The sequence below is a fragment of the Oryza brachyantha genome, chromosome 8 (genome assembly GCF_000231095.2).
Source record: "Oryza brachyantha chromosome 8, ObraRS2, whole genome shotgun sequence".
NCBI classification, from domain to species: Eukaryota; Viridiplantae; Streptophyta; class Magnoliopsida; order Poales; family Poaceae; genus Oryza; species Oryza brachyantha.
The window spans coordinates 11326632-11345823 of NC_023170.2; the positions used below are offsets into that span (position 1 = coordinate 11326632).

A 19192-nucleotide genomic window follows, 5' to 3' on the forward strand; every position below is an offset into this window, starting at 1 on the left:
ATATGACGATGTGATTCCTCGTAAAATTCCATTGTTGTGACTATATGACGATCTATATACACTTACCCTTAAGTAGCACATGCCAGAGGGTATCTTTTCAATTTTTTTAACGAAAACCAAACGACATATTTATTGTAAATAAAAATTGTATGTATGTGTTCTTAGCAATCAAAAAGTAAAAGCTGAAAATAAACTATAATAAAAATTTAAAGTTAACTTTAATTTTAAAGTTAAAAATTTAAATTTTAGATTATAAGTATAAAAAAACAAAAAGATTAGGCCTAGTCGATGGATTCTACCAAGCCGAAGCAATACTTATCGAGATGGGCTGATTATTTGCTTAATTACATTGCTGAAAAGAAGGTCGTGTGACATATAATCTAAAATTGCATGTAACTAGATAAGTTGTTGCACTTATCTGCTTATATTTCAAGTTGTTGTACTGATCCCATCCACCTACCAAGTCCTTATAGTGCAGATGCAATTTACTCTTGATTTAACTTAATTAAACAAATTTTAAATTCCAGGAAAATAGGACGATTATATCACGAGTGTCAAAATACTTCCTTTTCTTTTTTGATAATTTTACATGAGAGGGCTGACACGAATATTAAAATTTTAATTTGCAGTTGGTTTTGGGTTTTTTCATCGTGGATTATTTTCTTGCTAGTCGTTAAGAACACGTATATAAAACTTTTCACCTTAAATTATTTTTAGTTGTTAATAAGTTGTTTTGCTTACCCTTACTAACAGCAAAAAGAAAAAAAAAAGAGAGGTTGTTAGTCAAAGTATAGCACTCCGCCTCGCAAATTTGGCAAGAGGGTGAAAGTGTCCTTCCCAAATTTATATTTTCCAAATAATTGTAATGTTTCCTATATGCATATGGCTGCTAATACGGAAAAGTATTCAGAACTCTTAAGTGAACATCCACTCATCTATTACATGTCATTTACATAGTCATCAAAAGATTTAAAAATATTTATAATAATAAATTAATACTAAATACATAACTCAGACATGTAAGTTTAAATATGACTCCTATAATTCAAAAAAAATAAAAAAAATATGACGATATGTATATATATATACTATTCATATTTATAGTTTAATTTGTTTTATGTTACAGGGGGCAGAAGTCATATTTGAACTGGTATTGGTATGTTTGTAGAGTACTATGTCTTATATTAACCAATATTTATTTTTATTTTTAATGATTATTTAGATAATATGCTATAGATGAGAGGGTGTCCATTCGACTTTAAAATCCACTCCGCTGCTAATATATCTGGGCATGTATTCAATCCATGTACATTGATTAATTGATAAACTTAAATAAGGCTAAAAAGTCTTATAATACAAAATAGATATGACTTCGTAATTAAACAGATTATCACAAACAGTACTACCTCCATCGTATAATAACTTAATTTTTTAATTTCTATGCCTAAACGTTTGACTATTCGTCTTATTTAAAAAAATTATAAAAAATTTAAAAAATAATCACGCATAAAGTACTATTCATGTTTACCATCTAGCAATAAAAATATTAATCGTAAAAAAATCTAAAATAAGACGAAGAGTTAAAATATTATATCTAAAAACCAAAAAATGAAGTTAATATAAGCCTAGCAAAGTCACATATTTGGAGTATACTACCAAACTAACCCATATTCTCGGTACCGTGGTCCGTGGGTATTACTCACTGCCGCCGGGCCCCGCAACTTGTCGTCTTCGTCTTCGGTTCTTGAACAAGCCGGCGGCGATGGCACCGGCGCCGTCGACAAGGCTCACCTTGCGTCACGTGCGTTCCTCGCGGGCTCGCACCGCACTGCTCCTCTCGCCTCCACAATCCGCGCCAGGCTACCGCGAAGGAGGCGACTCGTCCTGCCGGCCGGCGAATGCGCACGCCAGGTGTTCGTGGTAATGCCCCGACCACACCCCACCGACTGATCGGTGTCCCGTCCTGTGCCTCCGCCGCTGCTGCGCCATGGCGGCTTCGGTGGCGAAGGCCTACTGCCAACGCCGAAGCAAGCAAAGACGGAAAGCGGCGGCGTAGGCAATTTATCTTAGCCCTTCTGTCTTCGATCATAGCCAAGGTTCCTGCTGCTGGGTTTAATGGCCTCGTGACAGTCTCGTTTCATTCTGTGGCAGCTTTTCTCTGGGAACTGTGATGAAATCCTTTGAAGTGGAGCGTGGCGCGATTTTTGGAGGCATGGAGTGAAATTTCTTATCATTTGTTAATGAGACGGGTATGGTGTTTCTCTCTTATTTTTCCCAGTTCCCATTTGTTTGAATCATGACGCGTGTTGTATATTTTAGACTTTCAGTTCGTTCAAGTAATGGCATAATCAAACGCATCCCCTCCTCCTTTTGTTTTCTTGTATTTTGCATTACTGCTCGGTATTTAAAAACTGATCATTTCTAGTCTACAACTCTACGTGGCTTGACATGCTCTACTCATTGATGAATGGAACTTTGCTGTTCCTGTAATTACAATGTGATATAACTTACCTGTTTAAAGTGTAGAAATAATAATATCATCAAATGACATGATACATATATTTCCACTATTAGAATACAAGAGAAAACTCCTAATTTTCTTTCTATGGTGATATGATAGTGAAGTGCTTCAAAAATTACTATATACCTTTTCTTTTCCTAAGTCACATTCTTATGTAACGAATAATGTAATGCCCAATAATCAGTTATACTCCAGCAGCTCGGCCTAATCTCCCCCTTAGAATCTTCACTCCCATGTATCTGAGCATCAAAGAGAATACAATAAAAGAAATCAACCTTAAATTCGAATTTGTTGATTAAGGGGAGAACTTTATAATTTGGTTTTGCCCTTACCTGCCCATCATCAGGACTGTGGCTTGTGGGTTGGTTCCTGGAGACCTAAAGAAGGTTGACCCATCGATAACACGAACTCCTGAGACGCCAATCACCCGGTATTGTTGATCAACTACCTTGCCCACATGGCATCCGCCATGGTAATGCCAGATGGTGACCACTGTGTCCTTACAAAACTGCTCCAAGGATGTACTGTCATTTATGTGCTTGGGTATCAAGTTTATGTTGGCTGTTACACTCATGTTGAGATATACTTCCATTGGATAGCCACTACCATTGGGAGTAAATTTATTGAAATGGTTTGTCTTCAGTATTCTTTCTACAGTCCTGATCCCATAGACACACCGGCTGAGATCCTTTGGGTTCTGGAAGTAGTTGAAGGTAACCATGGGGTTGCTGTTGATGTCAGTGTCCATAAGAACTAGATTACCAGTAGACAATGGACCATCAACCTTTGAAAGTATAAACCCCCCGTTGAATACTTCTTTGGGTAGGCAATGTTTATTATGTACATACTTCTTGACTGCACTGAGATTTCTTTGCTTTGGGGGAATCGTTGACAGTTGCCCAATCTGCATTGCAGTGACAAAATTCTTGAGGAATGTTAAGCTTGAAAGTTATCATGCTTCTCAAAAGGAAACAAGCTTTAGTTTAAAACATTGGCAACTTTGGTTTTAAAACATCGATATGAATTTATGTATACATGTTAGTAGATATTCGGCCCTATGATATTATTTTATCCTGGCTCCTGAAGAAAAGCCTAATGAAGCATCTTACCAAGACTTTTAAGATATCAGCCTTTGAAAAGCTAATCTAGAGGATGTGTTTTCTAAGAGTACTATGCTGGATGTTGTATCTTTACACAACTATACAAGCTTCCGCATGATATATCAATACTGATTGATGCTTATAGAGTAGTCAAAATTTTATGCAAGTTAACTCTTTAAAGTTGATGCCAAACCTCAGCGGACATAATTCCATGGTGGCACTGGATACTATCTGGTGACTGGCCGAAACCACTGCTGGCTTCTATAAACACCCCACCGTCGGTTATTCCAACAGTCTCAATAAGTGATTGCTTTGGGGGATCATTGGTAGGTACAAAGATGGAATTCAGTGGATTGTCTGACATTCCTTCACCCACATGTTCGTTGAGAAGGACTACTGAAATATTATGCTTTTCAAGTTCCTTTCTCGGTCCAATTCCACTTAGCAACAATAGCTGGGGACTGCCAATTGCACCAGCAGAGACAATAATCTCACTGCCTCTGTGTCGGCTGAGGAACGCATGCTGGTACCTTCCATTCTCATCCTTGAAGTCAACTCCAATGGCCCTTGGCTTCCTGTTCCCTGTGCAAGAGATGATGTTACTATATTGTTTGTTGTTAGAATGGATATGAATTATAAGAGCTAGGCCTACCTTGGATTAATTCTTACCTTGTCCTTTAGAGAAAAATAATCTGTTCACATTAGCATGAAGGAGAACCCTGAGGTTGATATGATTTCCAGCAGCAAGGAGGTCAGCAGCAGTGTGCCTGTACCCAGTCTCATCAAAGATGGTTCCCCCAACCTTTGTTCCAAAGAGATGGTCATAGGTATATCCGTTGGAAGGTGTGACTCCTGCTTCAAGAAGCCCATCCCGCAGTGCAGCTTGCCAAGGTGCAAGGTTTGGTGAATAAACAATCTTCTCCTCAATCCAAGGGTACGACTGGTTTACCAACTCTGCATCCCAGCCTACGTCTTGAATGAAGCTACGGCCAAGAACATGATCATCAGTAAGCCAATTTTTCCTATTTTTAACAGTAGCACTACTGGATTACTAGTACGAATATACGAAAGCACATCTGATGCTAACATTATATGAAAGCACATGCCCATTAGAGCAGCTGCTGGCCTTATATGAAAGCACATCTTATGCTAACCTTTACAACAATTACCTCTACAATTGTATTCTTACATTTATTAAGATTTCAACAAAAATGACATATATATTAATGAATTCTGCAGAGCCATTCCTAACCAATTGTTTCAATCTTAATTCAGACCTTGTGTTATGGAACCAATACAATCATAGGAAGGATATTTTTTTATATAGTTATATTATTCATGTGTTTCTAGCAGATTATTTTGGATCATGTTCACAATTTACATATGAACTTATCCAGTTATACCAATCCTAGTAATCAATAATAAGTACTCACTTCCCTAAAAAACAATAGTTACTCGTAACTGACATTTGGCGAGGCTTCACCTTTTATCCATTGGATTGCTATTATTTGTACATTTAGGGAAACATATTTTAAGTAAAATTTTCTGAACTACAATAAAAAATTCTTTGTTGAAAAACATGCAAAATTTGGAAGAATGTGTTGTTTGTAGAATCTGGTAGGATATTTAGTTCTTACTATCAGAGAATTTCCAGTTTGATAGATCTTGTCCAGAGCTCACAAATCAAACCACTAACAATGATGAATTTCCAATGGAAACATAAGGTCTATAGATCTTATGGGTAAACAATGATCGTAGTGAGGTACAGTTATGACTTCTGTAGTGGTACATGTTGGACTTTGTTGCAAGTATGTTCCCAGAATTGCCTCTTGCTCTGGCCAATACCCAATAATTAGATCTGCTGACTATTGTACAACTTAAGCTTCTTTGGTTGGCTGTCTACATCTATAGAACTTTAGTGTAGAAACTTACGTTAACTTGCTAAGACAAAAATATAAAATGATGGTTGGAGAATGGGCCATATTAACACACTATAAGGTGGCTAAGCTTCTATATGTAGTTCTGATTGATCCCATCTCATTTTCAGCTTAGGTTATTATCCAGGTTATGAAAGAGTTCATTTTTTGACAATAGCTTAAGTTCATTTGCAGATAAAATGAAACATATATATGGACAGACAATTCATATATTCTCAATGCATAAATACATGAGAAATTCTTTACCTTGGATCAGCTCGGCTGTAGAAACCGGCATTGACGCATGTTCCACCACCTAGAACCCTTGCCCGGGCATTGATGACACCATCAGTGGAGATAAATCCCTGGGATGGTGCATTTGGCGAGTCATCCATCAAGGAAATGTGGAAGTTCTCAAGATATGAGATGTTCCGGTTGCCGTAAGGAGACCCTCCTCTTTCCAATAAGAGCACCTTGTACTTCTGGGATAACGTTGCTGCCAATGGGCAACCGGCTGTGCCCCCTCCAACAATGATGTAGTCATATGTCTCATGCTGTATTATGGAGAAACTGCTTGCTTTCATTAGGGGAGGGAGATGCAGTGCGGTGAAATGGTGTATTCCTGCAAATACAAGTGTTCCATGTTTTATCTTCAGCTGCCTGGTTTCAGATTATGATTTCGTTACCTCCTTTTATGTCTTTATACATAATAAATGTCAATCGGGTTACGCTAAATGCTTCTTTGTCATTTATCAGATTTCTTCTGAGTACTGCACTACATACTGAGATTAAAGGTATGTCTTTGTCACCCTTTCCCTTTCCCAATTAAGTATGACGTTTTCTTATTGCGTCAACTTGATATTTGTGACTAAAGAAAAAATAATTAAACAATTTAGCAGTAAAATCTGGAATAGACTGCAAATGACATGGTTGTGAATCTGAGTGTCAACCAAAATTTGGGCTCCATTTTTTGCTATAAAAATGGTAAAAATGTCGTGATAACAGCTATGTCAGATAGAAGAAGCTAATTGGAAAAAGAAAAATGGAATAAGAACATTTGAGTAATCGAATCCCAATATCGATGAGAAGTCAGCTATTGATCATTACAATGTCCTTCTGGTTCTGAATTTGTTAGCCGTTAGGAACTTAAAGGAAAGTGATTCTTGCTGATGCTTAGAAACATATTTAAACTGAAATACATTGAATGTACCTTGAGATGATCCGATGAAGCAGAGGAAGACCAAGATCTTGAAGAAGACTCTGCTGATCAAAGCCATTGCATCCCAAGGGGCACTTGAATGATACACAAAAACCTTGATACTCCTTCCGCTTTCTCCCTCTAGTTGCTTTGCCCTTTCATCCAGACAGCTCAGACTCTGCCTACTTGCCTTCTTCCTAGGTTCTTTGATATCCGCCTCACAATCTTGCCCAATGCATTTCAATCGTTTATGTAGACATACAGATGCAGTACTGTGAGATTGGTAGTGCCATTGTGTGCATGCATTCAAGAGAGGTCACCCATACCATTAAGTGCTATTCAATGCTGACGCAGCAAACTTCGAGTACTACTCAGACTTATGGACTCATCAGCCAACTAACTACGGCTAAACTACTGTGAATATGCCCATCACCCCTTGATTACATGTAATAATAGTAAGAATGACAGACCTGTGCCTGTCATTTCTTACTCTTATTTGAAACCTAATTATGTTTTTATTATTGTGTCTGTACGCTTAGCACTTTGAGCCAACGTGTTCGTTTCCCTTCTGCATTTGCTTCATATTTAAACTGACTGTTCAGTAACAAAGGTCCAAAGCACTTAATGTCTGCACTTCTATTCATACATCAGAATGCTTACAAACTTGACAAAGAGGATGGATACTCAGAAGTATGAAAAAGTGGACTGCATTAGGACAGGGCGTTTTTTGTTATTTATATTATATTGCAACGGTGGTCAGAATCAGAATACCAATAGAATATACGCTGAAGATGTTCCTGAAAGCTTCTACCCTTCTTAAAACAGGTTTCCTAGGAAACTAACAACCTTGTAAAATATGAGAAGTATATTTTATAATGATACGTCGTGGGAAAACAGGTCATGTGAAAATAGTTAAAAGACAGTGAAGTAGTCCTTTTTATTGACCATGACAGGTGCAATAAATTAAAAAAAATACAAATGCCTACGAACCGAAATTGTCTTGTACCGGGTCGTAAAGTGTGCTAAATGGAGCACCGAGGAGACTGAAGTTTCAGCATGGATAGTTTTTTTTGTTGTGTAACTGTTTGTTTACTTATTTGCTCCACATTTGTATCACTATCTCATAGTATGGACACAGTCATCAGTTGCTTTTCAGCACTAGATACTACTGCCTCCATTTTTTTTATTTGATGCTATTGACTTTTGAATCTATATTTGCCTATTCGTTTTATTCAAAAAATTTACATAATTATTAATTATTCTGTTGTGATTTGTTTTATCCTAAAAGACACTTTAAGCATGATTTATAGTTTTGCATATTTGCAGAAAATTTTTGAATATGACGAATGGCCAACGCAGATTCAAAAGTCAATAACATCAAATGAAAAATAAGAAACAGAGTACCATTATGTATTTAAAGGTGCCGAATTAGATTTGGGCAGAACAAGGGTTTTTTTTTTTTTTGGCATTGTTGCTTAGCGGTTTATATTGAGCTATTGCTGTGCCTTGACTATCCTTAGATTGATGATGCTTTCAAGTTTCAACAAATAAAACCACGGAGATTGTTACTGAATAAGGTGATGTTCATACTGATAAAATGACAGTCTGCGCAGAAGAGAGTTACTCAGGAGAAAGGTACAAGAAGAAAGGTTCAACAGTAATCTGGGATCTAGTTAGTAATGCAGCACTATGGTTAGCTTCTCTGGTACTACCTCTGTTTCATACTGTAAGACTTTCTGGCCTTGCCTAAATTCATTAATTGATAAATGTATATAATTTATATATATGTCTAGATTCATTAGCATCCACGTAAATATAGATAAAACTAGAAAGTTTTATATTGTGAAACAAAGGGAGTAGTACATAGTACATAAATGGTACTGTGCTACTATTTTATTGTCAATATTTCCGAAAGCAAATGTAGTATTTCATTGTCCTATAATAGCAGTAATATTAAACAGCCACTGTCAGTTGCTATAAGTTTGAAGTTTGCAGATGGCAACACGTTACAAGTTTGAAGTTTGCGGATGACAACATTACAAGTCGTTATAAGTTTGAAGTTTGAGGATGACAACTTATAAGTCGTTATAAGTTTGAAGTTTGCAGATGTCAAACTTTGGATTCAAGACATTGTCAATGTGATAGATCTAGATGGATCGCATTTGTTGAACTTCTTGATATGAACTTGAAAGTACCGTGTAGTACCAAAAAGATTTGCTACTAGGCATCCGAATGAACTGTGAAACGGTGCTCATAAAGAGAGGAGCTTGCATTTATGGCCATGACATCAACTAACAAAATTTCTTGGTACCAGCAAGAAGAGACTAAACGATAAGAATAATAATTTGAAGTATAACAGACATATACTACATTCTCTTTTTTGTTCTGAAAAGTGTCAGCAAAGTAAGAATGACCTGCTGGTTTAGTGAGGTTTGTGATCTTTCCACGGAATTGGTGAGAATTATTTAGTAGTGTTGGATTTTCTTGTCATTTGACAGGCAGTTACTGCTCCTGTTAAGATTCTGAGTATAGTGCTTTTGTTCTGAATTTCTGTGAGGGTAGATCGCAACCTCTTCTGAACTATATTATTAAATAGCTTGAAAATTTGTAGGGGACCATGAGAACCTACCAGATCATTCATACAACTGGAACCCGAAAACTTTGGCCTTTGTCAACAGCTTGCCCCCAAACGAACACAGGGCACATGCACAAGCCTTCAGAAGACCATGCATAGCTGTATTCCAGTTCAAATCTTTATGAAAATCTCGTCCAAAGAATAGTTTGTGAAAAGGTATGTACAAGACTGATGGTCACTTATCTTGCTTGCTGATTCTAAGTTATGCATCAGAGGCTATGAAACTGAACTCATTAAACTGAATTTATGCCTTGCAGGTTCTCTTGTGATCATGTGACAAACAATGCTACTACTTGCCATGTTATCTGAAACCACATTGATGTTGAATGCCCTCCTCTTTTTGATTATATTTCTGATAACCATCAGAAAAAGCTGTTGTCGAAATACATCCACGCAGGACAGCCCAGACGGTGCATGTATTACCTGTATCTTTCTGCAATGCAGCTTGCAATAATGTTTAAGTGAGATGTCTAGAATGCAACTTGTGATTCAACAGAAAACTGATCATATGATTGTCCAACTGTTCAATCATCCCCTCAGCTAGGTTGTTCATCACTGAAGAAAGCAACTCTGTTAGGAGGCGACTCCCCCCTAATGAAATGGACTGTCTACTCAGAGCTGATGGTTGCATCCTAACCTCCTTCACAAATGCACAAGCTAGGACTGAGGCCTGATGCTGATGTCAGTGAGCTCTAAGCAACTAGCACCGAGCATACAGCCTGAGAAGACAGCAATCATGAAGTACTCACTCGATGTGGTTGAGCTGGGCCGGCTTTCATTGATGCTAGCAGCCTCCCAGCAAACCATTTAAGCTACACAGTGGAATTTGAGATAGCAGTGGTGGTTTTGTGGCCAGGGACCTGATCCATGCCTTCTCCAGATTTAACAACAGTGTTGGATGCTTCTGCAGCTCTGTAGTTCAAAGTTCTCATGGAGGTTTTGTGCATCAGTTTTCTGATTCATGGACTGAATTTTACTCCAGCAACTACCCGGTGTGCCCTCATTGACTGTCTTGTTTTCTTGAGACGTATGGCCATAGGAGGACCACTGGGTTCATTCAATCTTCCTGTGAAGGGAAGAAGAGTTGAGAGTACACTTTTCTCGCTGCAAAACTGCACAGCTACAACAAGACAGCTTACGATGCGCAGTAACAAGCGTGCCTTCAAAGGGACATCTGGCCGTAGCAGTTGGCACTGGATCTGGTGTACTTGGTATTATGTTGATGGTACGTAATAGATTGATTTCTTTTGTTTAGTTTTATTTATTTTTACATGTTGCTAAATGCTGCTACCATCGTATATCTACCTCATTATTGCACAATTTATCTCAGGCAATGCTATTCCTTTTATATTTTTAAATAAGACTAACTCAAATTAGTAGTTGGAATCTTGGAATACATGGATTGCTTAGGAGAAATTGCCTATATTTATTCAAATACCTGTCTTTTAAAACATAGGAATTAGACTAATTCTGTGTGGTTTTCTAGTTTTATAAGCTATTCTTAATATGATTTATGTGACAGGTAATTAATCAAATGAAAGATTGGACCTATACCATCCAAATTTCACCACGTTCGAGTATATCATTCAGAGTACATCAGTTCACAATAACACCAAGGAAAGATACTACTGCGCCCATCTTAACAGGGTTGTGTCATTATCCATGGCAAAATTGTCCCTCTCTTTTAATATTTTGGGGGTTTGGATGGTGATGGCCAACAACCATAAAGGCCAACAAGAACAATCCAAAGGAGGAGAAGCATGCCAGGCTGTATTTGTGACTTGAGATACAAGGAAAGGGGGAAACAGTTTTTAGCACACGAGTGTAGATATACCCATGTACTTGCATGTCATCTAAATAGTCATCAAAAAATACGAAAAAATTGACAAGATAAATTAATATGATTTATATCACTCCACAAATTAACATGCAAGTTTAAATTCAACTTCTACAAGTTGTAGAAAAAAAACTGAAACTAAGTATACGCATATTCATAATTATTTTTGTTATTTTTGCTACAACTTATATAGGTTAAATTTAAACTTGTATGTTAGTGGAGTGATATAACTCATATTAAACTATCTTGTCAAATTTTTTCATAATTTTTAATGACTATTTAGATGGCATGTAAGCAACGGGTGTATTTACACCCGTGTGCTAAAAAATTGCTATGCAAGTATCCAAGTAAAGGTCAGGCTATTTTCCTTTCTTACTATGCTTTTTTTTAATAAGTTTGTGCATCACTAGAACCTGACAAGAACAAGGTGATTTCTAATGTGAAAAATTGAGACAATGAACATACCTGTCACTGGCCCGATATTTGGCACGGTTGTTGAGCATTTGAAGTTTTGAGGCCTCTGCATGTTCTTATATCCCACCTGACCCATTTACTTATTTCTTACTACAGGATACCAACAGTGGCACATATACATGACATATCAAAACAAGTAATCCCGTGGTACTAGTATTCGTAGATTCGTCTACAAAAGTATTATAATAATATCATACACTTACTAGGTTTTATAAACTTGTTAAAAATAAAATTATGGTTACAATTGGTACTTTGAAAACCGTCAGAAAAAGGTCAAACATTGTATATTTGTAACCAGGGGTGTAGCAAAGGAGTAACATCATTTAGATGCAACAACACAGTACATTTACCTTCATATTTACTTTGATTTTGGGTGTGGGTTGGAACTGATTATGTTGTTTGTTCAGCAGAAATAGCACTCTTCAATCTAGAAAGTGCTACCACTACTTGGGAAAAAAAGGGCATCTGGTAGAAAAAAAACAAGAAAAAGGCTAACGGAGACAAATGGAATGGTAAGTAAGAGGGCGCAGATATTATATTATTTGGCAGCTAGAGAACTTTGCAATATCCTACACAAAATGCTAGTACTTGTCTATCATGAAGACTATCGTTACTTTGGGCCGGCCAGCATGGCCTAAGTTTTATTGGGCCATGTCTGACTGTTGGTGCAACCTGTTGATGAGCATGGCCTGATCCGACTGATCTTTGCTCGGGCCTAGTCATGCCCAGGCCATGCTAGGCTAGGCGGTCCATTTGGCCATCCATACTCTAGTCCTTGCTAATGAGGGTTGCACCCTCATGGTCACTTCTCTCTATCACCACAATTGCCCTCGAGGCAGCGTTCTTTAGGGATTATGAGGTGTGTTTGCAAATGACTAGGGGGTAATTTTTACTTTTTTTTATGCGTACACCTTTCGAATGGCTAAAAGTTATGGTTTTATATTAAAGTTGTTGAAAAAAATTAGATCAATATATTTTCTAGTTCGCAATAGCTAATAGTTAATTAATTATACGCTAATGGCTTTGTTTGTTTTGCGTGGGCAAAATGGAAACCGCTTTTGCAGACGCGCCCATAAGCTAGGCTTATTAACTAAACGTGAAACTAGTTAGATCATCAGCACATTAATTGACTATTAATTATCATAGACATAAAAACGAATTAATTCAATTTTGTTATAATGCTTGCATATAAAATTATTTTACAAATAACACATCATTTTATGAGCTCAAAAAGTATCTCGATCCTCTCATGCTAAAAACTTGGTAAACTTGAGCAAGTTCACCCTCCCGGCCTCTCCTCTCATGCTGTACTGCCTACAAACCACTGGTTTCTTGTAATTTGAACTTTTTATTTCTTTAAGAAACTATTTCCTTTATCTCAATATCAGCATCATTGACTCGCAAACAACCTGTTTTTTTTTTCTTTATATACAACTGCATCAGCAGCAGCAGAGAAGCTTTATATGCATAATGCATTTTCATATACCATTTTTATTCACAATAAATAACCATATATTATTTTTCCTATAACATGTGTCGTCACATCTTCACATCCTTGCATGCATGTTCTTCATGCGATGAGCACCGGTGGAAGGTCGTCGGAGCTGGAGCCGAAGACCCTCGCCTTGGTGTCCGGGAAGCAAGGAACCATCTCCCAGAGCTCGCCGCGGTCGCCGACGCCGACAGGGTACGCCATGAGGTGGCCGGGGAGGTTGTCCCGGACCGTCGTCTTCTCGCTCGCGTACATGTCCCAGTTCTGCCGCGCGGCCTGGTTCACACGGTTCATGCACCCGGCGCGCCCCGGGTAGAGGACGTCGTCTCCGGCGCAGGCGGCGGCGCCGAGGTGCTCCCGCCACAGCGCGAGGCGGAACTGCTGCACCTGCCCCCTGGGCCACGACGACGAGGTGTCCAGGTTCCGCGGCTGGTACGCGCCCATCGCCATCTCCGTGTCCCTGCCGCCGTCCATGGACCGTTGGTTCACGTTCGCCGACCCCACGATGATGTACTCGTCGTCGACTGCAGAAACCGTGCATGGCGGTCTCGTCATCGATCGCATCGGCGTCGAGCCGTCGACATGACATGTGATGTGGTACGGAGTACGCACGCACGTACCTATCATGACGTTGGCGTTGACGTTGATCTTGAAGCGCCTGGCCTGCTGCGCCCTCATGTAGTCGGTGTCGTGCTCCGGCCGCTCCGGCGGCTCGTGCTCGCCGGGGACGTAGGCCTCCCTATTGCCCAAGCAGAAGAAGCTGAGGTAGTCCCTGGGGTTCTGGCCGGTAGAACCCCTGGCGGCGAGCGCCGCCGCGACGTCCTTGTACATCATCTCCATCGTCCGGCGCTGCCAGTCGAGGACGGCCTGCACGGTGGCGCTCTCCGGCACGCCCTCCGGCCACATTGGGAGCACCACGTATACCCGGAACGAGTCGCCGGACCTGATCTTGCTGGCGATCTTCAGCGACAGCTCCCTCGGGATGAGGTGCAGCGCGGCGCCGTTCTTGGCGGCGCCGGCGACGTCCGGGTGGTTCCACGCGAAGGAGCTGCCTAGGAAGCAATGGCTCTCGATGTAGATGAAGTACTTGGCGCGCCGGATGGCGTGGATGTAGCCGTCCTGGATGCTCCGCTCCACGGTGTCCCCGGCGGCGCCGGTGACGAGCCCGCACCGCGCGGCCTCGTCGGCGTTCTCCGGGAACCCGACTACCGCGCGGCTGTCGATGGACCGGAACACCTGTACGTTCCACGCGTCGGCGTCCTGGTCCGCCGCCTCGCGCACGGCGGAGCTCCTGGGGAGGTGGGCGAGGAGGGCGTCGCCGCCGCCTTGCCTCCGCCACCTCTGCTCGAAGTTATCGAGCACGTCCCACGCCGCCGGGCCCTCGAGGCGGCAGTGGACGTCGTGCCATGGCTCCCTCGGGCCGCCCTTGGCGACGGAAGCGCCGGGGAAGCTGGGCTGGTGGAAGTCGTCGCGGTGCGCGGTGGCGAGCGTCCGGAACAGCGGGTGCTCCTGCGTGTCGTACCTGCCGCCGCAGAGGTCGATGCCGCCGAGGAACGCGACGAGGCCGCGCGGCCCGTCGGCGACCACCACCTTCTGGTGGTGCGTGAACACGGCGCCGTCCCGGGGGCACGCGACGCAGTGCACGCCCGTGCCCCGGAAGTAGCTCGCCGTGTCCTCGCCGCGCGCCGCGGCCATCGTCCCGTCCCGCCGCGCTGGGCCGAGGCCCGTCGCCGCCTGCTCGTCCCACACCAGCAGCAGCACGGCGACGCGCTCGCCGGCCTTCGACTTGAGCAGCTGCCCCAGCGTCTGCGCAGGCTTCCTTGGGTCGCGCACCAGCGCGACGTCGGTGCTCACCGACCAGCCGGCGATGTACACCAGCCTCCGGGCGTTGGCGACGGCGTCGAACACGTCCTCCCAGCACCTGCTGCCGGAGAGCGGCGGCGCGACGTGCGCGTCCTGGTACAGAGTCAACCTGCAGCCGCGGTGCTGGCCGAAGAACGCGCGCGGCAGGCCAGTGTACGGCGGCGGCGGCACCGGCCCGTCGACGCCCTTACCCCACCGGGACGTCACGTCGGACGACACGTCGGTGAACCGGAGCTGGACATGAACCTTGTCAAGGCCTTCGAGTGGCTTCTTCTTCTCGTCGCAGAGCGGGAGCCACCTGTCGACCTCCTTGCCGCCGACGACATCGTCCGCAGGCAGGTACGCTTGGCCGACGACGACTTCCTCGGCGGCCGTGCCGTCGTCAGGATCGCCGCCGCCGCCGCCGCCGCCGGTGGTCGTCCTCACGACCGTGACGACGACGTCGCTGGCGTCGTGCGCGCAGTAGGCGTGGAGCGGCTCGTCCTTCCACTGCGGCTGGTCGGTGGCGCGCGTCCGGGCGACGCGCGCGCCGTCCATGGCAACGGTGGCGTAGACGAGGCGCTTGCCGCCGGCGTGGTGGCCGAGGTCAGTGGACTTGTCGAACCTCTGTGATCATCAGCAGCGCATCAATTAGCGAGTGAGTGTCACTTGGAACTGGTTGCATTAGCAGCTAGCATTACTGCATAATTCAGTATCAAACTAATTATGGACAATTTAGATGCAGTAACCTAATTAACCTGGCAGGTGAAGATGAAGGGCAGCTTCATGATCAGTGACAGGAGCTTTGTCCTCGGTATTTTCTGACTCTGGCACAAAACACAAGTTAATTTCTTCTCTCAAATTGCATGGCATGTACTATTATATGTATTCCCGGGGATGAGGTGCAATGTGCATTATGGTAAAAATGGTAGGCTGAAATCTCGTGCCTTGCCGTGGAAAAGTTGTACCACGTAATAGCAAAGGGACGATTTTACCATTCTTCTTGTCGGAAGGTACCACAGACAAAACTTTGGTGTCTAGCATTCCCTCCGTTTCATATTACGATACTATAGATTTGTCTAAATTTATCCATGTATTACTGTATATATCTTGTACATGTGTTTAGATTAAGTATCATAAAAATAAATTTAGTTAAGTCTACAAAGTCTTATAATATGGAAGGACGTAATACTAACTAGAGTTACTAAAATTCTGTATTAAAAACTTGGTATTTTGAGTTCCTTTCTTAATAAGGTTTATAAATTTTTTTTTATAGAAAACAGAGTGTGATGTGCGTGTGTTTACAGGGATTAGTGTGTGCAAGTCATGAGAGGCTACTTTGCGCTGTTTGAACTGTGCACTACCATGTATGGTCGACATCTTAAATACTTCCTTCGTTTTTTCGTTGGATGCTGTTGATTTTTAAGTAGTTAGATCATTCGGCTCATTCAGAAAAATATGTAATTATTAGTTACTTTTTTATTATTTAATTTATTAAAAAAATTAATCATGACTTATAATTTTATATATTTGTAAAAAATAACAAGATGAACGGAAAACTGCTGGCGGACACTTGCATGCGGCAAAACAGTCCTAATCATGTCCACGTATGGTGGCTAAACATTAGGGATGAAAATGGTTCGAAATTTTTTTATTCCGGATCAGTTTTGGGAAACGAAAAGTATTGGTCGGAATTTTTTCAGAATTTATCGGAAACAGAAACGAAAACGGATTCGGAATTTTTTCTCGGAAACGGATATGGCAAGGACACTATCCATCAGAAATTGAAACCGGTCAGAAACTTTCCGAATTTTTTCTCGAAAACTTCCAGAATTGTTTTCAGAATTTTTCTTCAGACCTATATGACATAAATTCACAATATCAACCCAATTGGCTCAGCCCACCTCATCAAGTTAGCCTTAAGTCCTTAATCAAAACATATATAAAAACACTTTACTTTGTAACAACTTGTATGATATCCACTTTATTTTAAATATGATAGTGAACTTTTATAATAATCTATGTGATTTGCACTTTACTATAATAATTTATAAATTATAGCCTTTATTTGGTATTTAGACCATCATTAACAAAGTGACTTATGAACTAAGTAATAATAAAAAAAAATGGTATGGTTAGTTGCTAATATTTGAAAATTTTGATCTATTGTTTTTTTTAAAAAATGAAACCTCGGTTTGAGAGTTTTTATACTGCGATAAATTTTCGTTACCATATCCGTTCCGATTTGAATTCATCCCGTTTTCGTATTCGATTTCGTTTTCGTATCCGAGATTTCCGATTTCAATTCTGATTTCGAAAAAATACAGAAACGGAAACGGTAAAGGTGGTTTTCGTTCGTTTCCGAACCGTTTTCATCCCACTAAACATCGTCCCACAAATAAAACCTTTTAGAATTCCCAATATACCTAAATATATGACTTTTACCACATTTTATACTCTCCATGCATGTCATTGTTATGGCTCCATCATCCCACCACATCTTAGGTATTTCAGTCTAATTCTTAATTTTCCAAAACACTTCTTTTAATTAGCTACTCTATCTGTTTCAGGTTATAAGACTTTTTAGCTTTGCCTAAATCCATATATATATATGTGTCTAGATTCATTAGCACATAAATAAATTTAGTTAATATCAGAAAATCTTATAATATATAATAGAGGGAATATATTTTAGAACAAACGGAATACCTTGCTAATGGCAGCGGGGTTGGGCTGCCCGTGATCTGATACCACTGACGAGGAGGACACTGACGACAACTTGGCCTCCAGGATCTTGGCCTCCATCACCCCATGCAGCAGCCTCTGCGCCATGGCTAGCTGCTAACTAACTAACTAACTAACCTGTTCTCGATCTGATCGATAACAGCTTCTGATCTCAATTCTCTCTACCTCACGAGCCTAATCTGTGTTACTGCTTCGTTCTGAATTAACGATACGATGCGACAGCTAGCTAGTGCTCATATATAGGCAGTTTCAGGTGTGCTCTGCGTGCTTAGGCGAGCTAGCCACCTCTGCAGTCTCCTCCTCCTTCCTTGCGTGAAGCACAATTCAGAGGACAGCCCAAACGCAGAAACAAACATATTATATCAAGTTGCACATCGAATTAAGTGGTCTGGCAGCAAGGGATACTGAGGCGCACAAGGAAAGCAAGGATCCCAGGACAGTTTAATTCGAACAGGCTGTGGGCTTTTCTCTATTAATTTTCAAGATGTTATATATTGCTAGGGCCAGAACAAACAGTATCATGAGTACACTGGTCAGTTTCAGGGCGGAACCAGAAATTTGTTAAGCCTTGAGCTTAACAATGAAGTATAAATCTTTTAGATAAATTTTAACTAATAAACAGTAATTTTCTAGTGTAATTTTTTGGCCAGTCGTGAGCTTCAGCCCAAACTGCCTCACATCTGGTACAACCCCTGATCAGTTTGGTTTTGCATTACTAAAATTTGGCACTGGAACAATCCAGACCTACTCCAACCATGACTATATCAAAATTTGGAAGTTTTGGAAACTTTCGTACTTAAAACAATACCATCAACATTTGGCAATGCTAAAATGAACCAAATATCATACTACCAATGTTTGTTAAGTTTTTCGATGAACCAAACCTAATCAAAATTTCCATAACTCTGAAGGGGTAACATAGCACTACAATAATGGAAATGCATTAGAAGTCATTGACATAAACTCACTCTTCTTGGGGCTCACATAAATACTATTCATTGGGCCCACATATATACCTCACTGGAAAGAGCACACATAATATGTCACTTTAATTAAATTACTTTACACATGGTTTTGCTCCTGAATTAATTAAACAATTTGATTTTCAATGATTTATTAAATGATTTAGGGCTAAGACAAAACTCAGGGCGTGACAGAATATTGTGTATAAAGACGTTCTTGACTGATAGAGATGATTTTTAATTATTTATATGCAATCTAGAACATGAGGTCCATTGAAACCACAAGAGTTTAAATTTTGTAATGGAAAAAATATTTGTTTATCAATTTGGAACTAACCACTGTCATTTACTTTTTTAGAGAAAGTCCGAGCTGATGGTAGGTACTATGTGATGATCATTAACATATCGAATATTATACAAGGGTATTAGTTACGACATACCTACTTATGACACCTCTTGACCTGTATTGA

General features: G+C 40.9%; 2 protein-coding genes across 2 annotated transcripts; both read right to left on the bottom strand.

The window, feature by feature from the left end:
- Positions 1-2235: 2235 nt before the first annotated feature.
- On the bottom strand, positions 2236-6983 carry LOC102701096 (protein HOTHEAD-like). The gene is made up of 6 exons (XM_006659320.3): positions 6748-6983; positions 5805-6159; positions 4291-4604; positions 3815-4203; positions 2854-3425; positions 2236-2760 (listed from the first exon to the last, which is right to left on the bottom strand). Exons 1-6 carry the CDS (start codon positions 6812-6814, stop codon positions 2706-2708), a joined length of 1752 nt encoding a protein of 583 aa, XP_006659383.1. The 5' UTR covers positions 6815-6983; the 3' UTR covers positions 2236-2705.
- A 5948-nt stretch (positions 6984-12931) lies between these two features.
- On the bottom strand, positions 12932-17938 carry LOC102710431 (phospholipase D alpha 1-like). The gene is made up of 4 exons (XM_040526983.1): positions 17725-17938; positions 15774-15842; positions 13794-15642; positions 12932-13697 (listed from the first exon to the last, which is right to left on the bottom strand). Exons 1-4 carry the CDS (start codon positions 17845-17847, stop codon positions 13252-13254), a joined length of 2487 nt encoding a protein of 828 aa, XP_040382917.1. The 5' UTR covers positions 17848-17938; the 3' UTR covers positions 12932-13251.
- Between the last annotated feature and the right edge of the window lie 1254 nt (positions 17939-19192).